This window comes from Cyprinodon tularosa, unplaced genomic scaffold (genome assembly GCF_016077235.1).
Source record: "Cyprinodon tularosa strain WSP-4 unplaced genomic scaffold, ASM1607723v1 ctg381, whole genome shotgun sequence".
Classification (NCBI taxonomy): Eukaryota; Metazoa; Chordata; class Actinopteri; order Cyprinodontiformes; family Cyprinodontidae; genus Cyprinodon; species Cyprinodon tularosa.
Window position 1 is genome coordinate 133,835 of NW_024039098.1, and position 27,593 is coordinate 161,427.

Sequence of the window (27,593 nt, forward strand, 5' to 3'; positions counted from 1 at the left end):
TCACCTGATTGCCCGGGGCAAGAAGTTTTATTGTCGGGAGAGTACAAATTTCATTGCATTTTCCCGCCCGGGGAAAGTGCAATGATTGCAAAAAAATATATGTTTATCAATCAAGATTACTTTTAAATCACAGACATTCGCTGAAAACGACCCACAAGCGTTGTCGGCGCCATCTTTGTTGTTTTGTAGACATTCTCGCGTGATTTGAAAAAGCCGCGTGATTTTCCGCAAGATGGCGTGATTCGGCTCTTGGGGAGAGAATTCTGCAGAGCAGCAGCTGGATGATGAATTTCATCTATACTATAATACACGCTAGATTAAAAATGATCCACTTTTATTTGAGTCATAAATGGAAAAATATGCTAAAAACACAACATTAATGGACATTTCAGCCTCATTATAATATATATGTACATATGCATGTAGATGGATGGATGGATGGATGGATGGATGGATGGATGGATGGATGGATGGATGGATGGATGGATGGATGGATGGATGGATGGATGGATGGATGGATGGATGGATGGATGGATGGATGGATGGATGCTATGCTGCATTTGTTAAATGAAAATATTTAAGTCAATGTTTCTTTATTTAAAGATTAGCCTGTTAAACATTTTATTCTGTTCATCTTTTTTTTATTTGTTAACCTTAGTTTCATCGTTATTTGTTAGATTTTATACATTGTCTATGTTAAATAATGTGTGAAAAATGGACATCTTTCTTTATTCATGATTCAAGTATTTAATACCCAACAAAAGAAAATCTAATTATATAAATCTTTTTTAATGCAGCACTGTTAAAAAATGTACCCTATTACATATTACACCTCAGCTGCCCTCCATCTCCCTGTTGTTAAGTTACCATAGGGGGACCAGACCTCCTCTTTTTCCCGGAAATGTCCTACTTTTCATACAGTTGTGGTCAAAAGTGTACCTACACTTGTAAAAAATCATAATGTTATGGCTTTCTTGAGTCTTCAATAAGTTCTACAACTCTTATTTTTCTGTGATAGAGTGATCGGAACACATACATGTTTGTCACAAAAAACAGTCATAAAATTTGGTTCTTTCATAAATTTATTATGGGTCTGCTGAAAATGTCACCAAATCTGCTGGGTCAAAAATATACATACAGCAACAAAATTTGTCAACTTTGGTGATGTAGCGAGTTGTGTCAATCAAATTAGCTTCATGTCATGGCCTCTTCACTTCTTCTAAGTGATTCTGATTGACTACAGCTGTTGACTTCTCATGAGCCCATTTAAATAGGGCTCATTTGACCCAGTGATTAGACTCAGCTACAAAAGCTACAATGGGAAAGTCAAAGGAACTCAGTGTGGATCTGAAAAAGCGAATTATTGACTTGAACAAGTCAGGGAAGTCACTTGGAGCCATTTCAAAGCAGCTACAGGTCCCAAGAGCAACTGTGCAGACAATTATACGCAAGTATAAAGTGCATGGAACAGTTGTGTCACTGCCACGATCAGGAAGAAAACGCAAGCTATCACATGCTGCCGAGAGGAGATTGGTCAGGATGGTCAAGAGTCAACCAAGAATCACCAAGAAGCAGGTCTGCAAGGATTTGGAAGCTGATGGAACACAGGTGTCAGTCTCCACAGTCAAGCGTGTTTTACATCGGCATGGACTGAGAGGCTGCCGTGCAAGAAAGAAGCCCTTGCTCCAGAAAAGGCACCTTAAGACTCGGCTGAAGTTTGCTGCTGATCACATGGACAAAGATAAAACCTTCTGGAGGAAAGTTCTCTGGTCAGACGAAACAAAAATTGAGCTGTTTGGCCACAACACCCAGCAATATGTTTGGAGGAGAAAAGGTGAGGCCTTTAATCCCAGGAACACCATGCCTACTGTCAAGCATGGTGGTGGTAGTATTATGCTCTGGGGATGTTTTGCTGCCAGTGGAACTGGTTCTTTGCAGAAAGTAAATGGGATAATGAAGAAGGAGGGATTACCTCCAAAATCTGCAGGAAAACTTAAAACCATCAGCCCGAAGGTTGGGTCTTGGCCGCAGTTGGGTGTTCCAACAAGACAATGACCCAAAACACACATCAAAAGTGGTAAAGGAATGGCTAAACCAGGCTAGAATTAAGGTTTTAGAATGGCCTTCCCAAAGTCCTGACTTAAACCCCATTGAGAACATGTGGACAGTGCTAAAGAAACAGGTTCATGCAAGAAAACCATCACATTTAGCTGAACTGCACCAATTCTGTCAAGAAGAGTGGTCAAATATTCGACCTGAAGCTTGCCAGGACCTTGTGGATGGCTACCAAAAGCGCCTAGTTGCCGTGAAAATGGCCAAGGGACATGTAACCAAATACTAATGTTGCTGTATGTATATTTTTGACCCAGCAGATTTGGTGACATTTTCAGCAGACCCATAATAAATTTATGAAAGAACCAAATTTTATTAGTGTTTTTTGTGACAAACATGTATGTGTTCCGATCACTCTATCACAGAAAAATAAGAGTTGTAGAACTTATTGAAGACTCAAGACAGCCATAACATTATGATTTTTTACAAGTGTAGGTACACTTTTGACCACAACTGTACCTGAAAAAACGTCCGAGGGGAATTTAGAAATCGTCCTGGATTTTGGTCGACTACAGTGCAGCAGAACCGAGCCGTCAAGTCCGCGGTGAAGTTGGTTTGGAGTTGGATATTCAAGCTCCGTGGGGTCAGCGGGATCTAGCAAACGGTTGATCCGACTGAGGGACTCTCAGCTGCACCCTCCTCCCACACACTGTGGTGCAGTGTGTGGGAGGACTCAAGTCTTGAGAAGGCCTGTCGCAATTATCAATTAATCGCACAATAAATTCTAATCACTTGATTAATTAAAATAAGTGCAATAATTTGTGTGCTTTCTTGTTTCTCCTTGTGTTTTCATCTCCGTCACTGAGATGGTATAGCTTAAAGGTCACTATTATATCTATGGAATGATCATTATCTTTGTCATGTTGGGTTATGGAAGCTAAACCCAAACGCAGAACACCACGGAGACTGGATGAAAAGTTCAACAGTTTATTAAAGAAAACACAATCCAGATGATTGTACTGATACAGAATGAGTCCAGGCTGGTCACACAGGATACTCTGGTCTTTGGTTCAGGCTGAGAGAGGAAACCAGAGGAGTCCAGAGGCAGAGGGATTAGCAGAGGGCTAGGCAGCAGCAGGGCTAGGCTTCTCACTAGCTGAGACTCAGTCCTTGGGTTACTCTAAGTTCTCACCTAGAGAACAGGCAGGCAGATTCGGCTGTAGATCTCCTGGTTGGCTACCAAGAGCAGGAAAGCAGGTTTCTGATGATGAGCTCCTCCAGAGTTCCTGAGATGCGGCAGGCAGATTTCAGCAAGGGAGATTCTTCCAGAGTTTCCAGGATTCAGTTAAGAGCTGGTTGGCTGGCTTCAGACGATGAGTTCCTCCAGAGCTCCTGAGATGCGGCAGGCAGAGTTCGGCAATGGAGACTCCTCCAGAGTCCCAGGGTTCAGTCAGGTTTCTTCCTAGAAGCAGAGAAGACACAACTGATCAGGTTCTGGTTCTGGTTACAGTGGAGTCAGAGAATCAGACAGGCTGGTTGGCTGCAAATTTTTTTCCAGTTAAATTTTGCATCTTTATTTTTTTTCTTTCCATAACAACAATTTTCTTACAGTATTTACCTGACATTTGTGGTTACAACTTTTTCCAGTTTTAGGAGTAAATGTCTGCTCTTTTATTTTTAAGTGAAAATGAGGACTGTGGGGAAAAAAAATCACAATCCTGCCTTTTATTAATACATATGAAGTTAGCAACTACAACAGATAAATAAAAACCCTAAATAAATACCAGGACAATAACAATTCTTTCGTAAAAGAAACATTGTGGCAATAACTTTTTGTAACTTAATGCCCTGGAACAGACAGAACCGACTTGGCGGGCAGTATTTTAAATTCAATTCAGTTTATTTATTTAGTGCCAATTCACAACATATTTCTCCTCTACGACTGCCTTGTAGTTTTTAAAGCTTGGCTTGTCGACCATGCATGCATGCGCACGGGCGCGCGGGCATATATGTCACGTAGTGTTGCGTCATTGACGTCAGTGCTACGTGACAGTTTGACAGCCACTCTGCCGTTTTTTTTGTTTTTGTTTTTTTTTACCTCTGCTGTGTGCGGGTAAGGCGAGCGGCGATCAGTCAAGTTAGTAAAACAAAAAACACTAAGAAATAAAATATTGTTCACAAGTCAGAAATCACGAGTCTAAGTCGAGTCTGAAGTCATTAAATATGCGACTCGGGTACGAGTCACAAACTCGAGTTCCCATCTCTGACTCTTGATAAAACAAAAATCAATAAATTCCTTATCTTATGACCAGCTAAGAAGAAACTAATATAAAATCATGCCAATAGATAACATGTGTAAGGCACATTTGCTTTTATGCAATTTTAAGCTATTTTCATTTTTTATGATATTTTTAAAGACAAACGTTGGGACTTTTCTTCAATAGCTTCCAGGTCATGTGACCCACTAACTTCTAATCTATGTCAAATTGTTCTACTGCAGAGGTCTTCAACAGGGTGTCTGGGACCCCTAGGGGGTCCGCAGAGGTACTGCATGGGAGTCGTGAAAGTTTTGGTTGATTAGACTTTTTTTTATATATTCCATGCTGCCACTAATTGAAATGTCTTTAAATCCACAATAACATGAATTCAACACACTGTACTAAACAGATAAATGGAGGCAGAAGATGTCTTTCAGTCATCAATGCAGATCTGCGTTTCTGAGTAAAAATAAGTCAAATATCTGACAAAAGAGTGGAAATGAGAAGATTATATAAAAAATGTTTTGTTATTGTTGTTCCAATAAGTTTAATAGTAAGAACAGAAACATAGACTCTAGATTTTTTTTAGTTCTTCAAAAAGTCAGACTAAGAATATCAAGATTTGACGCATAAAATATCTAAAAACATGACTTATATTTTTAGATAGTCTTCAACATAAATGACAAATGAACCAGAGAAAAGAGGTCAAACAGGTATAGGATAGCTGTAACCTAAACCTTTTTTTTTATATTCCCCCTGCAATTTTTTTCACTAATTGAAATATTTTCAAATTCACATTAACATGATTTCAACACACTGTAGTAAACAAATAAATGGAGGCAGAAGATGTCTTTCAGTCATCGATGCACACATTCAGCGACACACAGGAGCTCTTTCAAGGTGGGCACCGTTTCATTCACAACACCTGTCCCATCAACCAGGAATCAGAATCAGAAATACTTTAATAATCCCAGGGCGAAATTAGTTCCATTACATGACTCCATCTGTAATAGAGTGACTAGAGAACCAGTTTGATATACCACAATTTCATACAATATATAAAATTAGGGGGGCCCCGCTCCATCTCGCCATCAGTTTGGGGGTCCTTAGCCTGGAAAATGTTGAAGATGCCTATTCTACTGCTTTAGCCAGATGGGCCACGCTCATTTTTATTCCATTTTAATATATTTTTGCCTTACTTTTCTCCCCACCGAGATGCATCAGGTTTTACCAGCGGATCTTCATTTCTCACCTCCAGTTCTCTTCTGGTTTTGTCATCGTTCTTTAACCCCTCCATCAATCAATCTCTGTCACATTTTAACCTCCTCCTCCGCTAACTAACGCGCAACAGCAAGGAAATAAAAAAATTTGAATTTGAAGGCAGACACTCCATAGAAACTCATCCCTGCTCTCCTGCAGCCGAATTAGGAATCCGCCAACCTCTCGTCTCGCTTTTGTTCAAAGTCTCCTCTCTCTCGCCATCGACCACACTCCGTCTCACTCCCTCTCACTCCTTCTCTGTCTTGTCTCCACAGCCACAACACTAAGACAACATCGTGGCTGGACCCGAGGCTCGCCAAGAAGGCAAAGCCGCCCGAGGAATGCAAAGAGGATGGTGAGTGCTGCGTGTCCCCGACTTGTTCTTTTTCACACTTTGATGCATTCATTGACGCTGGCTGTCCGCTGCATTCATTTTACCAAAATTCAGCTGTTGGTGTACTTCAAAACAGAGTCAGTTCTGTTGAATCTATACGTTATAAATCCTTTAGCTTGTTTCTTTGCTGGATTATTGCTTTTTTTAGGCACTAAATGTACCGATAATGTCCATGTGTAGCGATTGTGGTTTCTGTCAATTGGAAACTGCTTCCAGAGAGACTGCAGGTCACAAAGACTTCTTTATCCTCATCTGAGGGAGATCTGAAATGTCCTTTAAACGCCTACGCTCTGCACAAGGGGGGGGATGAATATCGTTGCAGCAACAATTGCAGAAAAATAAATAAATGCACAAGCTTCCTCGTCTTTAAGGAATTTTTCCATTAACTCGTGAGCAGAAAAGATTTCACAGTGGAAAGAGTAGAAAGAGTGGAGGAGGAGATGGAGACGGCCAAGAGGAAACTGTTGCTTTAGTGCCTAATTAAGAAGAATTGAATCCATCATTATGGTGTCTCATAAAGTCTAACAAAATAAGCCAGTGGGCAGCATGTTTTACTACAGCAGACAGTATTTAAACAGACAGAGAACTTTATAGTGCTATAGTTTGAGCTGAACACATAAAATGGTTAAGCTGCTGATTTCTTTTCATCCTTACCAAAAATATATGATCGTCTATTAATCTCGTTTAGCTGGTAAACCTCCAAAATCTTCCTCAGACATAAAAAGAGGGAAAAGATGATGAAATGAAACTATGATTGATCCCTTTATCTCTACCACTTCCACCCATGTTCCTCTCTGGAGAACCTCCCAATCCCGAAGATATGGCTGATGTTTCGCGTCGATCATAGCAAGTGTTTCATCAAGTCTGATTTTCCCATGTGAAAATATGTAAAGCTGATTGTAGAGCGTTTGAGCAAGAAACTCTGCCTCAGGCTTTTATTTTTACAACCCCATTAATTCACCATGCAGATCGAAGTCCTTCACTGACAAATAAACCCAAAACATATAAAATCTTTTCTGCATTCAATGCATGATATAAAAAGAAACAGTTAATTGCTTTAATCTTAATCTGTTCCTTTAATTAGTCACCTCTGATCTCGTAAACAGTTCATTAGTCAGGATTTCTGATCAGCTGCAGTCATATTTTCAGTCCTGATTAAAAGCAGCAGCGGTTTTTCTATATTCACATTTTCAGGGAGTTTGTTCTAAAGCTGAGAACCTCAGCTTTAGTTTTTTTCCTGTTATTTAGTTCAGTTCCTGGGAACACTGAGTAAATTACCTGCTAATGTTTAAGCCAGAGACCAGAATCAGCAGTTTACCGACCAATAACAGAGTCTTCCATCCTGTAGTATTTATCCCCTGCAGGGATGAGGAATAGGTGAGTTATGACCCATTCTTTTAGTGTGGTTTGGGATTCTGGTGGCAGCTTTATGGATGAGCCACAGCTGTCTGATGGAATAATCAGCTGGAGACGCCATCACACCAATCAAACTACCAAAAAAAAGAAAGTATTCCGGCCGGATTTCCGGCTTGTAGCAATGGCCCACGAGTAAAAACAAAAATCACTCGAAAATAAATTGACAGTAAATAGAAAAAAAGAAAAGAACGATCAAAATCCCCCTTGCATTTGTCAGCCAATCATCAACTCCTGCACGCTGTGCTCCAGGAAGCTTACTTACGCATCCAGCGGCAAAAAGGTGCTACGCAAACATGAATCAGACCTTAGTCATCAAGCTGCTGTTGGTGCGGTCGCGCAAACTACACGTTTTCCGGGAGCTACGACAACAGCTGATGTACCAGCGTCAATAACGAGTTATTGACGCTGGTACATCAGGCTAAAGTGCATCCATACTAGATATGGATGCACTTTAGCCATCTTCTGGCCATTTTCGGTATTGGATTTTCCAAAGTCACATTTAGTCATCAATCTGAGCTATCTCTATAGTTATGCTGCTATAGGCTTAGACTGCTGGAGGACATAGGGACCCCCATTTCATCATTCCTCACACTAAGCATGCTTGTAGCGACAGTGGAGAGGAAAAACTCCATTTTAACAGGAAGAAACCTCCAGCAGAACCAGGCTCAGTGTGAGCGACCATCTGCTGAGGCCGACTGGGGTTAAAGGAGACAGAAGCAGATCATTCATGCAATCTCTGATCATACAAAAAAAATGGTTTTACTGCCTTTCTGTTGTCCTAAGATGCTTCTTGTATCTCTTTACCTTTATTTCAGGGTCCAATAGTAAAAATAAAATGATTAAATAAGTAAAAGCTTTAAAGCTTTTTTATTGCAAACTCATATTAAGCATTTACATATCTTACAGCTATTGCCTCCAGCAGTAGTTTTCTTTGACTTTTCGGATCAATTGATTTCTGCTTTTCATATTATTTTTAATTTTTTTGTTTATTTTATTCTTCTGTAACAGTGCCAACACATCATTTTTTAGCTCTGGTAATTTATTTCCCACTGCTGTGCTTTTACTCTTCCTTTAATTCTGCTGCTCAGCTCTTAATCAGCAGAACAGCAATCTCCAAACTGCCAAGTCTCTCTTTCATTGCCCTTTCTGGGATTGAACAAGTGTGGGAATTCCCCTTATGTGGCATATTGGGGCGGTAATTATGCAGACTTACATTTCTCGGGAACGCACGCTCTGTTACGCACAAGTTGGCTGAGGATCATTTACTGAAGTTAAGAAAGTTTGTTGAATCTGATGAAGACCATTTGTAAAAAGGAGGTAAAGTTAAATTTATGCCAAGAATGGGAAAATGTTGCAGCAGGAGGCTGGTATGAAACGGGAAATGTGTTTGGAACAAACAGATGGAACTTGATTTGATGAAAAAGACCATTTTCAACCCACACAAGGTTTTTATCTAGAGAGCGAGAAAGTGAAGCTGAGAAACTGAAACAGAAGCTGAAACATCATGCTCCATCTGAGATGATGGACGGTGTCCTTTAGCTTCCCCTCTGAGTCCTTTGTTTGTGCACATTAATTATGTTTTTAATAAAAATTATTTCACTTAAAATACCATCAGAAATCTTATAATATTAAGTAAAGGTCCGGAGCCATTTTTAATTTTTACACATAAACATAATTTAACACTGAAATAAAATGCAGGTGTTTATGCATCCATGTTATACATTGACTTTCTAGATAAACAAAAAAAAAGAATAGAAAATGTTTTTTAAATCTAAAGTATTTTTTTAAAGTAGAAAACAACAATCGTTTGTTGTTTTCTTTCTTTCCAATTTTTTATTTTTTTTCCCTTTCTTTCTGTCTTAATGTTGGCAGTGGGCTTTAGGCTGCCCTGCAAGGCTTTAAACCTGGGTTTGAATGGAGACTAAGCCATTCTCAAGCACATATCAAGGTGCTCATTTTGAGCCTGGATCCAGATTTTTTGTTGATTCTGTTCATGGTGGAGAATCCTGCTTCACAGCAGCAGGTTGAGCCAAACATCCTCTAAATGTGCAGGGTCATCTTTGAGCACGCCATTTCACTTTTCTTTCACCAGTTCACCGCAGTTCTTCCAGCAGTCAACACTTTCTCTGCTCTCTTTTTCTCATGGTCTTCTCCTTCTTTCCCATCGCCCGGCTTGCCACAGGTTTGCCTGCTGTGTCTAAAAGTAGCAGCAGCAGCAACCCAGACTGACAGCTCATTGGCTTATGTGCAGCCTGGAGCCGGACGCTCTGGAGGGCTTTACCGTATTAACAGGAGAAGAGGCGCAAGAGAACTTGCAGAATTTTTTTTTATGTTTTAAATGAGGTTGGGTCTTAGCCAGCCAGTGGGTCCGGTCTGATAATCTGTGACCTCTGCTCTAGAGCAATGGCATATATCAGGAAATATTCCTGCTCTTAAGACACAAGAATCGCTCATCGATGGGAGTAAAACTGCCTGTGCAGCACTTCTTTGTAGGGTTTAGGAATAATCACATATTAAATGTATAATGGCGGATGTTCTTATTCCGGGTTGATCTTTAAAATAAGTGGTCCTGCTAACTGTCAATCATTCTGGTGATATGTTTACGTAAGACCATCCTACTTGCTCATCCCCATTTTCACTTAGTGGTGGGGAGTTTGATATAGTGGAAAATTTGCAAATATTAAATTGCGTGCATGCTCTTGCAGGCGTTTGATAGGCGTTCCCTCTTAGTAGCAGGTACAGGGTTGTGCATGTGCATTTATTTATTTATTTTTTTTATGGAGAGGGCAGGTCTTTTCAAAAATTCATGAAGATCCTCCATTATGCCTTTGACATTAGTGACGCTGATCTTGGTCAAATGCAAAACTACTAAAGCAAAGTAAAGAAAGTAGGACAGAGAAATATCCATGACGTGCGCCTTAAAGCTCTGAGCTGTGCCTGGAATTTGTCTCATTGTTGCCATGCTTACTATAGCTGTTGTTAATTTAATCAGCATTAAAATGGCTGACACTGATTTACAGCCGCCTATGTACTGAACTCTCCAGGAAGCTTGATGGTTTTGGTAGAAATTCTTCAAAAAGAGCCAAAAGAAACCATTACTTTTGGCTCAGTCTAATTTTTTTTTTTTTTGGCAAAATATGTTTAAGAGTGTTTTTATTTTTTGTAATGTTTGCCTTTCTCCTGTTTAATAATATAAAATAAGCATCACAGTACAGGCAGCACAACTTTTAAAATGATTTACATCATCCCATTTTTATTTATAAAGTCTTGGTTGTTTTGCAGAAACTAGTAAAAGTTTTTTGTTTGTTTCTTTATCCACTTTATTTCTCTGCAGCGTTATGTAATCGTGTAATCAGAATGAGCCAAACTCCTGCACAGCTTGGTGGCTCCAGCCACCCCTGGGAGCTTAGCTCAGTTGAGGATGAAAAAGCTACCTCTGTAAATTTAGTATTGATTGGAGGGAAGGTGTGCGTCTGTATTTGAGTCAGAGCTGTGCACCGCCGAGCACTAAGAGGATCGCGGGGTGGAGTCGGTGAGATGTGACGAGCCAACATACAGAAAGGAGAAGGGTGAGACTGCATGAAGTGACTTTTTAACGGCGGGGAGTAGCACGAAGGTTAAGACGTGCAGCAGGAAATTCAGCATTTATCTCTAAGCTCTGTGTCAGACAGGAAGAAAGTGATGTGATGATGAGTCCATATGAGTTCAGCTGGGATGAAATAACTCAGAGCAGATCATTTCATCCTTTATCAGGCAACACATCACAGTTAATAGACGTCATAGCTTTAAGGATTTTAACACGCCTTTGAATGTCTTCTTACAATTCACTGTTAAATGAACAAATTAATTCAAGTTGTATAAGCAAAGCGAATCACAGAAATTGAAGTAAATTGGGGATCATTACGGAATATAAATAATAGCTCAGCTTCAATGAATTCCTATGTTTTATGCTGAGCTAACATCTCTATCAGTGCAGATCTTTGCATTCTGGCTTTGCTTTGTTCTCTTATGTTGAGATATTTCAGCTTTCAAACTGATACCGAGACTCTACTGCAGTTTTGTTTTGACTGAGCTGAAGAAAACGTTGTCCCATCCATGCATTGATTTATTTTACATTGACCTTTGTAACATACAGCTCTGTAAACTGCATAGTTGTAGTAAATCGATTTTTAGTTTCTGCTGTAACTTTACCTACTGACACAAAATAAACCATTGCAGTTCTGAAACAAAAAGACGGACCTCTTTTTCCAGCTGCGCTTTAAGCCAACTGAAATTGTTGTGTCACCAAAATAGAAATGCTGATGATATTGTGCAGTATTAGTTGTTTTGTAATTGTTACTAGCTTAACTAGAAGAAGAAAAAAGCTGCCTATTTGTGCCAAGAAACCATCGGATTGTTGATCATCTGGGTTAACATTTGGCAAAAAAATTTAACCTGTTGTTAATAATCTTGGGCCTGAGCTTTGATTTGACAAATATAAGAAACACATTGTGTTTATATATTATATTTTATCAATTATATTTCAAACTAAGTGCTATAATGTCTAAAACGTTGGTTTCTGTGTACTTCTTTATTTGCTGCACTAAACCCCTAGCCTCGTGAGACCATCCTGATCTCGCGAGCTTTCAAGATTTCACTCGCTAATCAGTCTGGAGACTCTCCGTTAAAGAAAATTTGGAGCCGTTCACCAAACGAACGTCCAATCAGCGTTGGCTTTGAGGCGGGTTGAGGTGTGACGCAACGAGAAGCGCGACAGTTCAGTCTAAAGAACATGGCGGCTTCAGCCGATGAAACTAGCGTTAGCGTGGCTATCGAGCAAGTTTTATCGGAATTACAGAGTATTTCTTCACTGAAGAAGAGCAAAACACTGCTCTGGAGGCTTTTCTCAGAGGAAAAGATGTTTTTGCTCTTCTCCCGACTGGTTTGAGCAAGAGTTTGATCTATCAATTGGCTCCTCTTCGTCGTCGCTAAGTTAGTACGTCATATGCTTCGTTGATCTGATTGGTTTATTTGGCCCATCTATCACCAACATAGGCCAATCAGCTAACCAGTATTTTCACCCCTTCCCAAAATTACTTCAATGAAAGGTTTCCAGATGGATATGCGGAGCAAATCAGTCAGGTTACTAAACCCCATCGGGGTCTTTAATGTAATGCGATGGACTGGACAGGATGGAACCCGCCTCTCGCCCTTTGACAGCTGGAGAGAAATTGACTTAACGGCTACATTTGATAAAAAAGCAAAGAAAAAAGGTAGCAGCTTGAGTTAATGTTCTTTGATCATTTTAACAGCTGGCTTAAGGATATCTGGACTTTATGTTTTAGAATGATTTTCATGTCCATCCATCCATCGATCCATCCTTCTTCTCCCTCTTAGTCCTTGTCAGGGTCCCAGTGGGGCACAGCCTATCGACGACAGACTAGGGTCGAGAGGCGGGGCACACCCTGGATGGGTCGCTAGTATGTCGCAGGGCAACACTGAGACGCACGGCCAGGCACACACATACTTACAACTAAGGACAATTTAGAGAAGCCAATTAACCTAACAGTCATGTTTTTTGTGAGGAAGCCAGAGTACCTGGAGAGAACCTACGCACAGGGGGGGATTTACCATCAGGCAATACTAGGCAGTTGCTTACGGCCCCAAGCTATTCCTTGTTTTTGCACATTATGTTTTTGATAAAAAATTATTTTACTAAAATACCATCAGAAAGTTTATAATATTAAGTGTGCCCCCTTCAGTGTCCACCATATTGGATCAGTCCATTTGCTGCACATGTTCAGAAAGGTCCAAACAGACAGAAGCAAACCATTTGAAAACAAACGATGTGAAGAGCAGTGTTGCCAACTTAGCGCCTTATCCGCTATATTTAGCAACTTTCAGACTCCTCTAGCACTAAAAAAAGCACCTATTGGCAAATCTAGCAACTTTTTTCTGCTATTGGAGACTTTGGAGACAACATCTAAAAGCAGCGAACTCTGCTCTCCAGAGCAAGTAGATTGGTAACCCCGCCTCCTGTTCTCCTCTATCTTGTCTGCTGTCATGATTCATGCAGCTATTATTTCATCCAAATGAAAAATGGAGAACAGATAAGCAGATCATGGCTTGTCTACAGTGAAAAGAAGGACTGGGTTATTTACTTTGGCCTTTTTGGAAACACAGGAAGGAGCAATCAGCTAAGTGAGCTTAGTGCTTGGAAAAAATCTTTCATTCCTTTAGAGACAGCATGAAAAGTCAGCTGAGTACAAAACATAGAGAGCAAAACAAGAAGAAAAGGGACAAGAAGAGAGGGACACAACCTAGAACAGATACTGGATTTCTGTTTTTTTTTTTTATTTAAGTGTTGTCTTCTCAATGCATGCAAGCCCACGCATGCACAGGGAGAACATGCAAAGACCGTGCAGAAAGACCAACCCAGAACCTTCTTGCTGTTATGTGTTGAAGAAAATGTCATACAATTTCATTATACACAAATTAGCCCACCATCATCTTTCACAGCCCCTATAGAAACAGCAACCTGTCCATCCTCTTTATGCCCTTTATACGCCTTTCCAAAATTACCTTTTTTTTAAAACACGGTTACTAATAACTTTCTTGCAGAAGAATATTTATACAGTTTTGTATATAATCTACGAACAACATCCATAGAATCAAGTAAAATGATAAAATCAAATACAAACATCATGAAAATAAACCAACAAGCCGGTCCCATCTAGGCGTAATCGGAGACAATGACAGACGAAGTGCGCTCCTGATGTCCAGTCTGCTCCGTAGCTTTGTTTTGGTCGCTGTAACCGCAGGAAATCCCGCTTCACAATGATAGGATGTTATAGATAGGATGAGTCTTGAACTGAATTAACCTGTGTCAGTATATATATGTATATATACCGTAAATCCTCTAATATAGGCCCGGGCCTTTATTTTACTCAAGTGCATCGCGGTCCAGGCCTTTATTGGAAAGAGGCCAGAATTAGAGACAGGCCTCTATTGCTATTTGAGCAAAACAGACTACCAGTGGAATGAATAAAAATGAGATCTTGTGTCTATTTGAACCTATAAAACACTAGGTTCATTTATTGAAAAAGTACAGTTACCATGTCTCGCTTGGTTTGAAGAAAAAAAGAAAAAAAAATCCTACAATTCTGTTTAATCCTCCTCCTCAGTTTCCTCCTCCTCTTCATCTCTCCCTTTAATCTCCTCATCACTCGCGCTCCTCCTCATGTTCTGCTGCGTGTCTGTTCTCTTCCTCGCGCAGACGGGCAGCAGTCAGGGCCTGTCGTCCAGCTGCGCAGGGCTGTGGTACTTGTATGTTACTTATTACCACAAGTATAATGTTGAGGTATGCCCAGAAAAAACGTTTATAGCCCCGGCCTGTATTAGAGACCGGCCATTATTTACCTCCTCTGACAGCGAGACCGGCCAATGTTAGAGTCCTGGCCGCTAATGGAATACAGGCCAATATTAGAGAATTTACGGTATATACTTTTTTTCTGTGCAGCCCGGTACCAAATGACCCACGGACCGGTACCGGTCCGCGGCCCAGTGGTTGGGGACCGCTGTCCTAAACATCATTCACGCCATCTCACACCTAAGGAGAATTTAGAGAAGCCTAACAGTCATGTTTTTGGACCATAGGAGGAAGCCAGAGTACCCAGAGAGAACCTTTGCATGCTCAGGGAGAACATGCAAACTCCATGCAGACAAACCCTGGGCCGGGAATTTAACCTGAAACCTTCTTGCTGCAAGGTAGCAGTGCTACCCACTGCGTCACTGAGCAGCCCTGAAGTGTTCAATTAAAACAATAAAATTAAAAATCCAATTTTACAAAACAGGGTGCAGATAAAAGGATTTAATATTTTATTATAATAATATCAGTTTTCAGTGGTTGGTCATCTGGTTCATTATACAAATGAAAACAACATCATCTTCCATATATGGAAGCAGATCCTGGTTTTTATCGGGCCTGAATCAAAAGGCTTTTCTTTCATTATAAAATTCCTAATCCACCTTTAAAATCCACTGAAAGGGAAACAAGTTTGTCTCTCTGGAAGTAAACGCAGAGCTTCGCCTCTGCTGTTTGTAGCTTCATATCCAATGAATAAGTTTTTAATATAACTTCCCCATGAAAAGAAGCTCTAATGTTTCCCGTCAGATGAAAGTCTCTGAGGTAGAAATCATAATCACCGGGATTTTGGATAAAACCGCAGCACCTGAAGTAAACGTTGTCACCTTTGGTTAAGAGAACAACTTGTTCTCTCTGATGTCAGGAATCAGCTGCGACCCAAACAGCAGATCTTGTCAAAGCACGCTGAGAGATGACGTATGACGGGTTTATTTTATTTCTGCCTGTTCAAAGCAGCACCGGCTCCAGTGAAGATGGAGCAGTTGATATCACAGGCGCCTTTTAGTTGCATAACTCGCTCTATAAATCTCTTTCTGCCTTAATGTTTTCACACCTCCTCTTTCTACCTCCAGATCTATCTTTGTCTGCTTCTCTCTTCCACCTTTCCCGCCTCCTGTCTCTTCTGTGTTTTGTTTTGGAATGAAAGAAGTAGGACAATCTCTTTAATTTGCTTTTTTTTTTCTTTTAACTTACTGTTATAGCAAATATTTATTGGCTGAGGGAGAAGAACCACAGGAGCTGCTTGATTCTGCAGAAGTTCTGACTGTTTTTTAGTTTTTTTCCCTGACATATACAAACATTCTGTGTTGCTGAATGTATTTCTGTTTTCTACCTTTTGTCATGTTGCAGCCACAAACCTGTGTATTTTATCTGCAGTCTATGTGCTGCAGCAAAGCAATGCAGCGCATTATGATGCAATCTGTAGGAATTTAACATTTTATATCAAATAATTAGGACTACAACTATTATTATGCAAATCAGTTAATCTGTCAGTAATTTTTTGATTGATGGATGAATAATTGGATAGCCAAATGTTCCTTAAACATGATTTTTTTTACTAAATTAAACCATGTGAAACTAAAACTTTTCCACTTGAGGAGTTCTGGACAGAGCAGATTGACAGACGAAAACATTTCTTTTACCCTGAATCAGGGGCGGAGCTAGAGGGGGGGCCAGGGGTGGCCACGGCCACCCTTAGTAAAACAGTGGCCACCCCTACCATTTATTTCCCTCTAATAGAAATGGGGGCAACTATAATAATCTCAAGTGGAATATTCGAAACATTTAAATTTTTTATATATTAACAATTACTTGACAGCAAAAAAAAAAAAATGTGTTTAATTATGCACGTCAATATAGTAAAATTCAAAATGATAAGTACAGAAATAGATATTGTGTTTTATTGGGTAAAAGAAAATTATGTCTCAAGTCATCTAGGAGTCTTCAGTGAAATCATAGATAAATAACTATTTTAATAAAAATAATTAATTTATGTAGATATTAGTACTTGTAAATATCAGTTTTATGCAGAATGAATATTGATAAAAGTAGGTAAGTAATGACAATGAAAAAGATGTTCACTCAAACCTGAAAGACTTTTATCCACTATACCTTTTATCTAGAAAGCAGGGATGTTTGAAAATATTTGTCTATTTGTTAGCAAAGGCTGCGGATATAGTATAGTTCGTCTTTACTTAGAAAATATAGATGTTTTGCTTGTTAATTTTCCTGTTGGAGCAGTGTAGATTGACTGTGACTATCTACTTTCGGCCACCCCTCCGTGTACATTGGTTATTGCCTGGCCCCTCCTATAAAAAATGTCTGGCTCCGCCTCTGCCCTGGATGCAAAATATTTATATGTTCTTTCACAATTTTGGTATAGTTACTACTCTGTAAGCTAACAGCATGTTTTACAGTCTATATACTCAGGTTAATAATTTATAGATAGTTTTAATAATCTATTAATCCGACTAATTGTTTTAGCCCTAATCATAATCTCAAGGTGGAGCTTGGCATATTTTTCTAATAGCTTTAAAGATCTAGAGATGTTTATTCAGTTTAGATGGAGAAAAACTGATTATAAAGTTTTTTTAATTTTTACATTTAAGCCACTTTGGATCTAAACCACTCTGCTGTGCCTCTCTGCACGTTTGTTGTTGATCTGCTAAAAGATGAGGATGAAAGCTGGAACAGTGTACTGCATCCCAGGTCTTTAGTACCAGAAGGACCTGCTGCTACTTTAGTGCACAGTTGAATGGGAGCACACTGTGATAATGGTCTATAGTGGTTTATTCTCATAAAACGCTCGTTCAGCTCGTGTCTTGTGAGCTCAGATCCTAATAAACTCTTTCTCTAGCTGAGTTTGCACACAAATCCGTCTGCGCACACTTAGCTCAGCGTCAGTGCTTGTGCACTGGAAAAACGATCTAGAAATAAGTAAAAAATCCTTAAATTAAGTGTATTTACCCTTGATTTGAGTAGGTTAAAGAGATATTTTGCCAACGGAATGAGTATTTTACTCTTAAAATAAGACAATTAGATAACATGCACTTGAAATAAGACAATGCAATTGTACTTTCTTATTTTAAGAGTAAATTGTCTTGTTCCATTGGCAAAATGTCTCTTTTATCCCTTAATCCAAGAACAAATGCACTTATTTTAAGAAAAAAATACTCATCTAGATTTTGATTTTTTTCCAGTGTGCTCCTCCTTGCTGCACTCAGCAGCTCTTTGCTCTCTTAACATGTTTTCGTCCGGCCGTCTCTGCTGTCATAACTAAATAAACTACATAAAGCTGAATGACATCATCTGCCAATTTTAAAAAATGTGTTCATCTAACTTTCAGGATTTTATTTCTTTAAGCGCACGTGAAATTACGAAAAAGTTTCTTTAATTTCGACAAAAGGAATCCGCAAAATATATCCAGAATAAATATTTTATTGTCTCACGGATTATTTTTGGATAAAGATCCAGATGAAGAAAAAAATGGATCTTTGAATATTTCTATCCCTCCATGTTGGATGTAAATTTTTTCGTCATAAAAAGGCTTTCTCAATTTTTCTTTTTTAATATGATAAAATTCTAGTTTACATTTTTCTATCTATTTCAGTATCTAACCAGTATGAGATGATTAGAAACATGCAACATTAAATAAATTGTTAATTTTTTTCATCTTTCTTTCAACAAAGATTCTTCTATCTACTGCCTGCTAAGTTTCATTGCCATAATGCTAATAAAGGCTTTTACAACTATTTAGGGTGTAAAAGTAGTAAATGGTGACAGGGCTTTTATGTATATTTGTAAATACAGGCAACTAGTGCCTAAAATAATCTCAACAGATAAAAAATTAAAGGAAAGCATTTCACAGCATGATGTTGCCACCACCATGCTTCACCACGCGAGAGTTTTTTGCTGCTCTTATTATGTTGCTATTTGGAACTAAAAACTTGTTTAAAAAGGGGAGTTATTATTTCCTGTTTCCCTTGCAGGGAAGCTGAAAACAGAGCAATAACTTTCTTCTTGCCATTTTCCATTATTAAGCTCAGCTTTGTAGGGATCAGGACTAATAGTCCCTTGCCAGGTGATTCTTTTACCTAAGCTATGTGTCATGATCGGTTTAGAGATAAAACCCACATGCAGAACACCACTGGAGACTTGGTAAAAGATTTAACAGAGTTTATTAAGGTTTCACACAAATGACAAGAACAAGATTCAGGTTCTGGTCCGGGCAGGATTCTCTGGCGTCTGCAGAGACGGAGAGTTGGTTAGCTTGGTTTGCAGATGAGTTAAGTGGGTTATCAGATATTTCAGTGGATACCTTGAAGAGGTCCAGGCTAGTTCTGAGAGAGGGAACCAGTTGGGTCCAGAGACTGTTGGTTCAGCAGAGTGCTTGAGCAGCTGCAGCGTCTAGCTTCTGACTTCCAGTGAAAAGGCCTTGGTTGGAGTGATTAGCTCTTTCCCCAAGAGCAGCAGGTGGATTCCAGAGTGAAGACTTCAGGTTTGGCTCTCTAGGGCAGGCAGGCAGGTTTAGGTTAAGCTCATCCAGAGCTTCTCTCGAGAGACTGGTTTCCTAGGAGCGAGAAGACAGAGGCAATTAGAATAAGGTTTCTCTAAGAAGATAACGATTAGTAAATTCAGAGGCTCAGGTTCGCTAACCAAACTTGGCTAACACTGCGGCGTCGAAGCAAGGTCTGGCAGCTGCTTATAAAGGCAGGTCTCCTGATGAGCTGATGAACGTCAGCTGTGCTGGAGGGCTCCAGCCCAGGAGGATCCACAGCGCACTATGCTGGAGAAGGTGGAGAATCTCCAGATCCCAACACTATGAATTTCTGCAGCTCCTCCAGGACCTCTTGCAAACTCTTCTCAGCTTGTGTTCCGACAGGTTCTGGTTGAACGGAGCTCCGAAAGGCTTTAAGTTTGGAATATATTGCTTTATATTCTAACCCTGCTTTAAACTGCTCTTTGTCTGCTCTTCATAAATTGAAAATAAATTATGCAAAAGTTCAGGGCAGTTGTTTTAATTTTTCATTTAAAATGCATCAGACAAAATGGGACAAAATATAAATGTACGTCTTTTTTTCTTGGTTTCCTGTAAGACTAAGTCAATAATTTCCACTGTTGCTATATGCTTTCTTCATGTGAGGGATTGCTTGAGGTTATTTAGAAAGAAAATGTTTAGTAAATTGAATCTTAGATGAATCCTAGATAATAAATTTGAGATATCGTGACAGTGTGATGGTAGGAAGACAGGAAGAAAATGATTGAATGAGTTCTTTAACAAGCCACAGCAGGTAGCTACAGTCCAACTGATAAATAATCTGTCACAGATTGTTTCTGTGTGTTTCATAAGGTCTTATTCTGCAGCCGGTTTGCTCGTTCAGCCTGACACAGGCGCAGGGTAAAGGAACACTGACGGGGATTATAAGTTAGATGATGCTCAGGTTTGAAGGATGTTAATCTTATTACAGAGCTCCTTTGTCTTTCGCTTCCACGGCTCCCCTGCAGACATCACGCGTCTGCATATAGAGCAGCTTGTAATTACATTCTGATCATGTGAGGAGCTTCGCCGGCGAAGAGACAAAGTTATTAACCGTGTCACACCGACAAACATTGGACTCACACTTTCTTCTTCTCTGTTCCCTAATGGGGAAACGGCAGAGCCTGTGTTTAACGCATGTTTCTCTCTCCTCTCAGATCTGCAGTGTGCATGTATTTTCCTTTCATAGTTGCATTTGACCAGAAGTTTCAGGCCAATCTCCTTCAGTCAGGGTAAAGCCATCTCTCCTGGGAACGCGGTGGTTCTCTCAGCCAACTCTTTAGGGCTTTAGAGATTGATTTTTGGCTTTTTTTGTCCTCTCGTCTTTATGTGAAATGCAGGAAGTTTTTTTAGAGGACACAGCCTGCATGTGCCGTCCTACAAGTGAGTTATTATAGGTGTAGGGACACGGCGCCCTTCTTCACCTTGAGGCTCCTGCACCAGTCGGTTTAGAGCGGCGTAGAGGGGAGGTGCAGACGTAGCTGTCTGCGACATGATTGATGCGTGTATTTTGAGAACATCCCCAGCAGAGCACGCCTGAGGCCTGGAGATTGGAGCAGTGATGTGTGTGTGAAGGTGTGTGTGTTGTTGAATTAGCCGTCGGTGCTATTTGATGCCCTTGAAAAAGTTTTTGCTTTTTCTTTAACTGTTTTTAAAACTGCTCTTAAGCCCATACTTTGTTAAAGTGTAATTAAAGTCAGAATTAGTCAAACCGTTTATTGCATGTTGTTAAGAAACGACGCACGTTTTGTAGCCATCAGCAAGAAACAGACCTTATTTTACCTTTTAACAGCTGTTGAAGGAGAAGGAGTTTCTCCTCTTGTTATTGTGCACCTGGCAGTGAAATATTCCCGTAGCATGATACTGCCACCACTTTTTAAACAGCTAGTAGTGTTTTTAGTTTTTAAGCCCTATCCTGGAAGTCAAATGAAAATGACCTGTCATGTTATCAAAACTTCTGACCTACATGCAGAAACCAAAACAGAGAGACCAGGGAAAAGTTTAACAGGTTAATTTACTGCTGCTCTGAACAGTGTTTGACTGGAAAGTGAGGGGAAGACACTGCGGTTAGTTCAGGCTCAGTGGGAAATTTGATTCTTGAACTTGAAGAGGAGAAATAGGTTGCTGACTCACGTTTCCAGAAAATGGTGTCTTTTATTGAATCCACTCGGTGTGGGATGTTCCTGTGCTTGTCTTGTTCGATGGAGGGTGGACAGGGTTTACCCAGATTGCGGTTGTTTGTAGATGAACGGAGAAACTGACTGCCACTTAGATTTCCTGCGGTACTTGAACGGGTTGTTGTGGAGATGAATCCCCTGCTCAGAGTGAAGCCCCAAATGATCCTTGGGGGAAATAGGTTGATTCAAGCCACGAACTTGAATCCTCAACTCAGTTTGGTTCTCAGAAGTTCCTTCTAGGGAGAGAAGGTCCGAAACATCCTGTTTGCATGATGACTTCCTGCCGAGAGGAAAAGACAAAACAGCGAGGTTAAAACTCAGGTAGACAAAAGCTCAGTTTGACTCAGCAAAACACAGCTTGGCTAGAGTAGTGGCAGTCAGCAGCTTAAGAGCACTCCATTAATGAGGTAACCCTCCGCAGGTGTGTGAGGAGGCCAACCAGAACATGGCGCCGCCTGGTGGAGGAAGGAAGGCAAACACAAACCATTCAGATTGGAATCCTAACAAGACCTTTCTCTTTTCCTTACGAGCACAATCAGATGTTTCTTTAGTTTGGTGAAGTGAGACGAATGCACAATATGATGCTTCCATGATACTTTTTATTTCTTGCAATTTACTCAGATTCGTCCCCCAACCATCTTCATCAGCGTCTTTACAGGCTCTTTTGATTTTTTTTCTGGGGTTGATTTGTATGTCTTGCATCAAACCAGGTTCACCTCTGGGACGCAGAAACTTCTCCATTTGGTGACTGGACCTTCTTATAGTGTTAAATCCCATGTTTACATTGATGAAGACATGAACTTGGTATCTCCAGGTCTGGGAATTTTACCCAATAAGTTACTTTCATAAATGGAATATGGTTAGAATCATGTTGACGTTTCACTTTTCCCTAATCAGCCACAGCTTTAAAACCTTATACAGACTCTTAATTCATCTCTGTGTTAAAATAGGGCCAATAATTGGGATGGGGGTCGATTACAATAGTTGCCATTCAAAATGGCCCTTCCTAGTCGAAAGCCAGCCGAGATAATGCTTCTCAAATCATGACAGAAAGAATATTTTTGTAAAGATTGATGCTTAAAAAGGAATTATAGGGGACCAGCCAAGGATCAGCCAAGGGCCAATTAAGGAAAGTTGGGAACTTTTGAATGGCTACTACTGTAAATGTACTTTTTTTTTTTTTCATTTCCAAGCTAGTTTTTGGAATCATTTTCATGCTGGTCTAAGATTTAGCCAATTAGTTATTATTTTATTTACTGTTTTCTATACATTAGTGCCACTGGTAGCAAACAGCCCCATCCTGCTGCTGCATACTGCCACCACCGTGCCTAAAAGTTTAGGAAAGAGTTAATTTTTGTAATCATTGATGCTAAATAACTAGGGATGCACGGTATAATCTGCCCCCTATTGGTATTGGCCTGTATCGGCCTTAAAACTGAATATCGGACATCGGCCAGCCCACCGATATTTAACCCGATATTTGATCAGCTTCTGAGTTTCTACAGTCTAAAAAAAATAAATACTACTTCTTCTTCTTCCTCAAAAACTTCTTTTTTACAGACTTAAAAACTTCTAAAGACAAGGGAAAAATATTGATACATTAAAATATCCCAATATCTTCATATGCTGATATATTGCCAATTAAAAACACCATATCAATCTCTTTTACTAATGAAATATTGCTATATGTCATCGTTATGCTACGAAATCCCCCGAAAATTCACAAAATTTTGCCATATTTTTATATGTTGATAATTGACGCGGTATCGATCTATTTTACTAACAAAATCTCACAAGAATTTGCAAAATATCACCATAGTTTGTAACACAACGATGAAATTTCACGAGATTTTGAAAGTAAGATAGATCGATACCGCGTTTTTAAAAATCTATTTGATATCAGCATATGAAAATATATTTGAGTATATTATTTTTCAAAGTGTCAGAAATGGATAACAAAACTGCTATTTTCAATGTCCAGCTTTAACATCGGTATCGATATCGGTTATCGGCTACATGAGTTTTAAAATATCGGCATATCGGATATCGGCCAAAATCTAGTGTAAACCCAGGAACATTTTTGAGTGGCATTGTGAATGCCTCACTGATGTGTATCTACCCGGGTCAAATGACTCGGCCAGCAACCTTTGTTGCCAGAAAATTACGTAACACCATTGAACACAACTTTTTAGTTGCTACTGATCTAATATGCAGAAACAACTGTTTACATTCAATAAACAAGGAGCAGCTCTGCTAAGAGGGATCCAGACAGATAAAGAGCGAAATAACAAAGAATAATGACTATGCTCTGGCTCCCGTCCATGTTGCTCTCCATTGTTTACATCCCTGATTTCCGTCGCACTGTGAAAATCATCAATGCTCGCCCGGCGTGATGCTCTCATCTGAAACGCAGTAGTGGGGGACAGTGGCCACGCAGCTTTCCAGCGGGGGATCATACTCAAACCAAAGTGTATTTAACTTCGTTGGTACCGGTCGTCTGTCAATTTCAACCGACTAAAATAGATCGATACTGCGTTTTTAAAAATCAATTTGATATCAGCATATGAAAATATATTTGAGTATATTATTTTTCAAAATGTCAGAAATGGATAACAAAACTGCTATTTTCAATGACTACTTATTTTTGTCCAGCTTTAACATCGGTAACGGTATCGGTTTTCGGCTACATGAGTTTTATTAGTTTCCTGCTTTTTTGTTGTTTATTTCTTTCTCTCTACTTGGTCTTCTTATTACAGTTTAATACTAAAGCTAATCTAATCATTGTGATCCATATTCACTGTACTCACTGCTAAATATCCTTGCTAACATTTAACAGAAATGATGAGAGAGAGTAGGATTCTTTGGCCTCTTAATAAAAGAGTAAAGGTGTCCATTTATTTTACAAGTGGAAGGTAAAAAAAAATTATTTTCGCAAGGAAGATAAAACAGTAGAGAGTAAAGTAGAGTTTAAGGGACAAAAACAGGCAGAGAGTAAGTGCTCTGTCACAGTTCAGTGGATCTCTTTATGCGCCTGGAACATCCAGATAAACAAAAAGCTTTGAAAGTGTGTTTTATTCTTTGCATTTTCTTAATCTTCCTCATAACTCACTTTAAGTTGGAAACCTGTGAGATTTTCCAGTGCTTTGAATAAGAAGACGATGATTTCCCAGGAGGCATAACAAAAAAAACAAAAAAAAACAAGTTGTGAACAAATTACATCAGCCAGAATGATTAGAGCTGAAAAAAACTGTTTTCCATTTATTTAACATTTGTTTTTAAAATAAATCCTTTCAGCCCTGTGGAAAATAATGTTTTTCTGTAGTTTATCATCCTCGCTCATTCTCCCATCTGTCTGACTGCTGTTTCCATGGGACCCGGCGGTTGTTCACCCACTTGGATTTGTAGTATTTTCCTTCTCCTACTATAATAGTTGGACTCTGATAAAAGGAGAGGGAGGAGACATTACTAGTTGTACTGCTCAATCTTTAAGACATTTCAAATATTTCTTGATGTTTTCTATAAGTTGGCTGTCACTTCAAATGGTGCAAAGCACCATTTAAAGTGACGGCGATTCCTTAGCACTAAAGATTTTCCAAGATTGTGAATTTTCTGTCAGGATTTGATGTTGGATTGAGGACCCAAAAGCAGAGGCAAGTTGGCAGAGGTGAATAACACGAATCAGAACCAAGGAGACATCAGGGGAAACCAAACCCTAGGAGCCAGGGAAAGACGAGGTAAACAGACAGACGTTTGACAAGGATCCAGCAAACAGGAACTGAAGAGGGAGGCTTTTAAAGGGGACAGAGACAAAGAGAGGGCTAACGAGGGGATTGAAAACAGGTGAGGGCAGAGCAGAAAACAGAGCAAGAGAAAGAGGACACAAGAGGGCAGCAGAGGACAACAAATGGAAAACCAAGACTGTGACATTTTCCTTTAACACCAAAGATTTTGTTCAAATTGCTTCTGGACCAGATGTTTTCTCATGATTTTCTTATTTCTCCTTCAAATGCAAATAATTGCTGCATCTCCATTAAAGGCACACTATGCAACATTTTTCAGTTAATTAATGTGTTCCATAACGTTTTGGATGATTAAATTAGTCATTTCAGGTTGAACAAAGCTTTTCTCGGCCGCCCTGGTGGTCTGTAGGGGAAATACCGTACTTGCGATTGCAGGAGCCCTTGGACCGCACCCAAAGGCTCAGAAGTCTCGTGCGTCGCGGGAGTCGGTCTTGCTTTACGGCGAGAACTGCTACACGCCCCCAGTGAAAGGCATGCTCGTTGCCCCCAACGACAGTCGGATAAATGTATGGGAAACTCCAACTTGGCTAACTACAATCTTTGTTATTTAGACACACGCATAACAAATAATGTATGAAAACATAATAAATTTTCAAACTCGAAAATTGGAACAAAATAGTCACTTACCGCAGTAGACATGGTGATTCGTTACGTCGCCTGTCTGCTAAGCTCAAAACAACCGCGCCTGGCTTGACGGAGAAACCAGGAGAACAGCTGAGCATATTTACGACAGTGCATTTCTACTTTCGCCCTCTGGGGGGAGCCTCGCTGGAAAATCAACACCGGTTGCATAGTATACCTTTAAAGTAATTCAATTCAAATTAACCTAAAACTATGCTTTTATCACAATATTAACACTGAATTCTATTTTCCACCATAAGGCAGATAGTGGGAAGTTAGAGTAAGAGTAATCGTTTAATTACTCGTTACTAAAAAAAGTAGCGGCCTTAGTAACGCCGTTACTTTCAACGCAGTTACTCCCATCACTGGTTACCAGATATGACTACATGAAAGTGAGACAACAGACCATGTATTGCAAATACAAAGGAATTTCCTTCCTTTGTTAGTGCATTTAGTTAGTGCAGGGAAACTAAATCCCTGGTTGAGCTTTAGACCCTGCTGTGTTCAGCTTCCAGCTCTTATTCACCCCTTCAGTCAAAGAGGAAGGTGTTAAGTAGGCGTGTAGGTGAGATTCTCTCTGCCGGGTCATTTTCATCCATCAGCAAACTTGGTGAGGTTTAGAGAATATTACATCTGACAGGGCCAGTGAGCATCACTCAAAGCTCTCAGCGTGTCTCTTTAACTTGGTGCTTTTGATCATATCAGAAAGAAAAGAAGCTTTCAGGTCAAAAACCCAATTTTCCTAATTTATTTGTTCTGGAATTCCCTGTAAAGGGAGTAGATCAGGATTCAGGCATTGACTGACGTCTTCATGTACAGGCGGGGGGGGGGTCCTTAAAGCAAATTAGCAAAGTTAAAAGCTCTAAGTGCCTTTTGAAACAGAAAGCTTTGAATTATTCTAAAATTAAAGGGTATATTTTACACAAACAGCAGGTATTAATTATTTTAAAGAGGGTAGCGAATTTATTCCCTAAAGATCTGGCTGAATTAATGTGTTCTGGAGTTTTTTCTTTAGTAGCTGCAAATTATACACTGAGATGTACACAGCAGCACTCTGTATTACAGCCAGATTCATTTTGTTAATGTGAAACAAGGTAGCATTAAAAAGATCGTTTTATTTTTACCCGGCTTTTATAAGATATATCACCTGAACAAGAGCAGGAGGATTATTTTTTATTTTTTTGTTAGGCATAAACAGAAAAGATAAAGTATTCAGAGGAAATTTATGCAAAGGAACTTCTCCTGAACACAAATGCACAAGTGAAAAACATATTACATCAGAAGCCTGACCTCAGTTGTTGAAAAAATAAACCCTTGATGAATACATTGACATAAATCTGCTCACTGAGTGGAAACGGCAGTAATAAAAATGCAGAAATTACTTTGCTTTTTTGGGGTTTGATGAGATAAAATTAAAAATGATCTGCAGCAACCAGCATAAAGCACCATCTATTCTGTGAAAACCACTTAAAAATGAATTCTTCTGTTATTGCTGCACTTTTCTTCTTATACTGATTTATTTCAGATATCTTATGTGACTAAGTGTATTTTAGACAAATAACTGTAAAAGTATGCTCATCACTTTCAGAAGGTCTGGGAATATTTTTTTGCAATCATATTTTGCCCATCAGAGCAGCATTTTTTAAAAGATGAAGAAGGAGGATTTGCCATCGAAC

At 39.5% G+C, this 27,593-nt stretch overlaps 1 protein-coding gene across 1 annotated transcript in view; it reads left to right on the forward strand.

The window, feature by feature from the left end:
- LOC119791157 (membrane-associated guanylate kinase, WW and PDZ domain-containing protein 2-like) overlaps positions 1-27,593 on the forward strand; it is a 172,715-nt gene that overhangs the window by 36,949 nt on the left and 108,173 nt on the right. Inside the window, exon 4 of the mRNA XM_038297085.1 lies at positions 5,846-5,925. Within this exon, the coding sequence (XP_038153013.1) occupies positions 5,846-5,925 (80 nt within the window). The remainder of the gene's footprint in view (positions 1-5,845; positions 5,926-27,593) is intronic.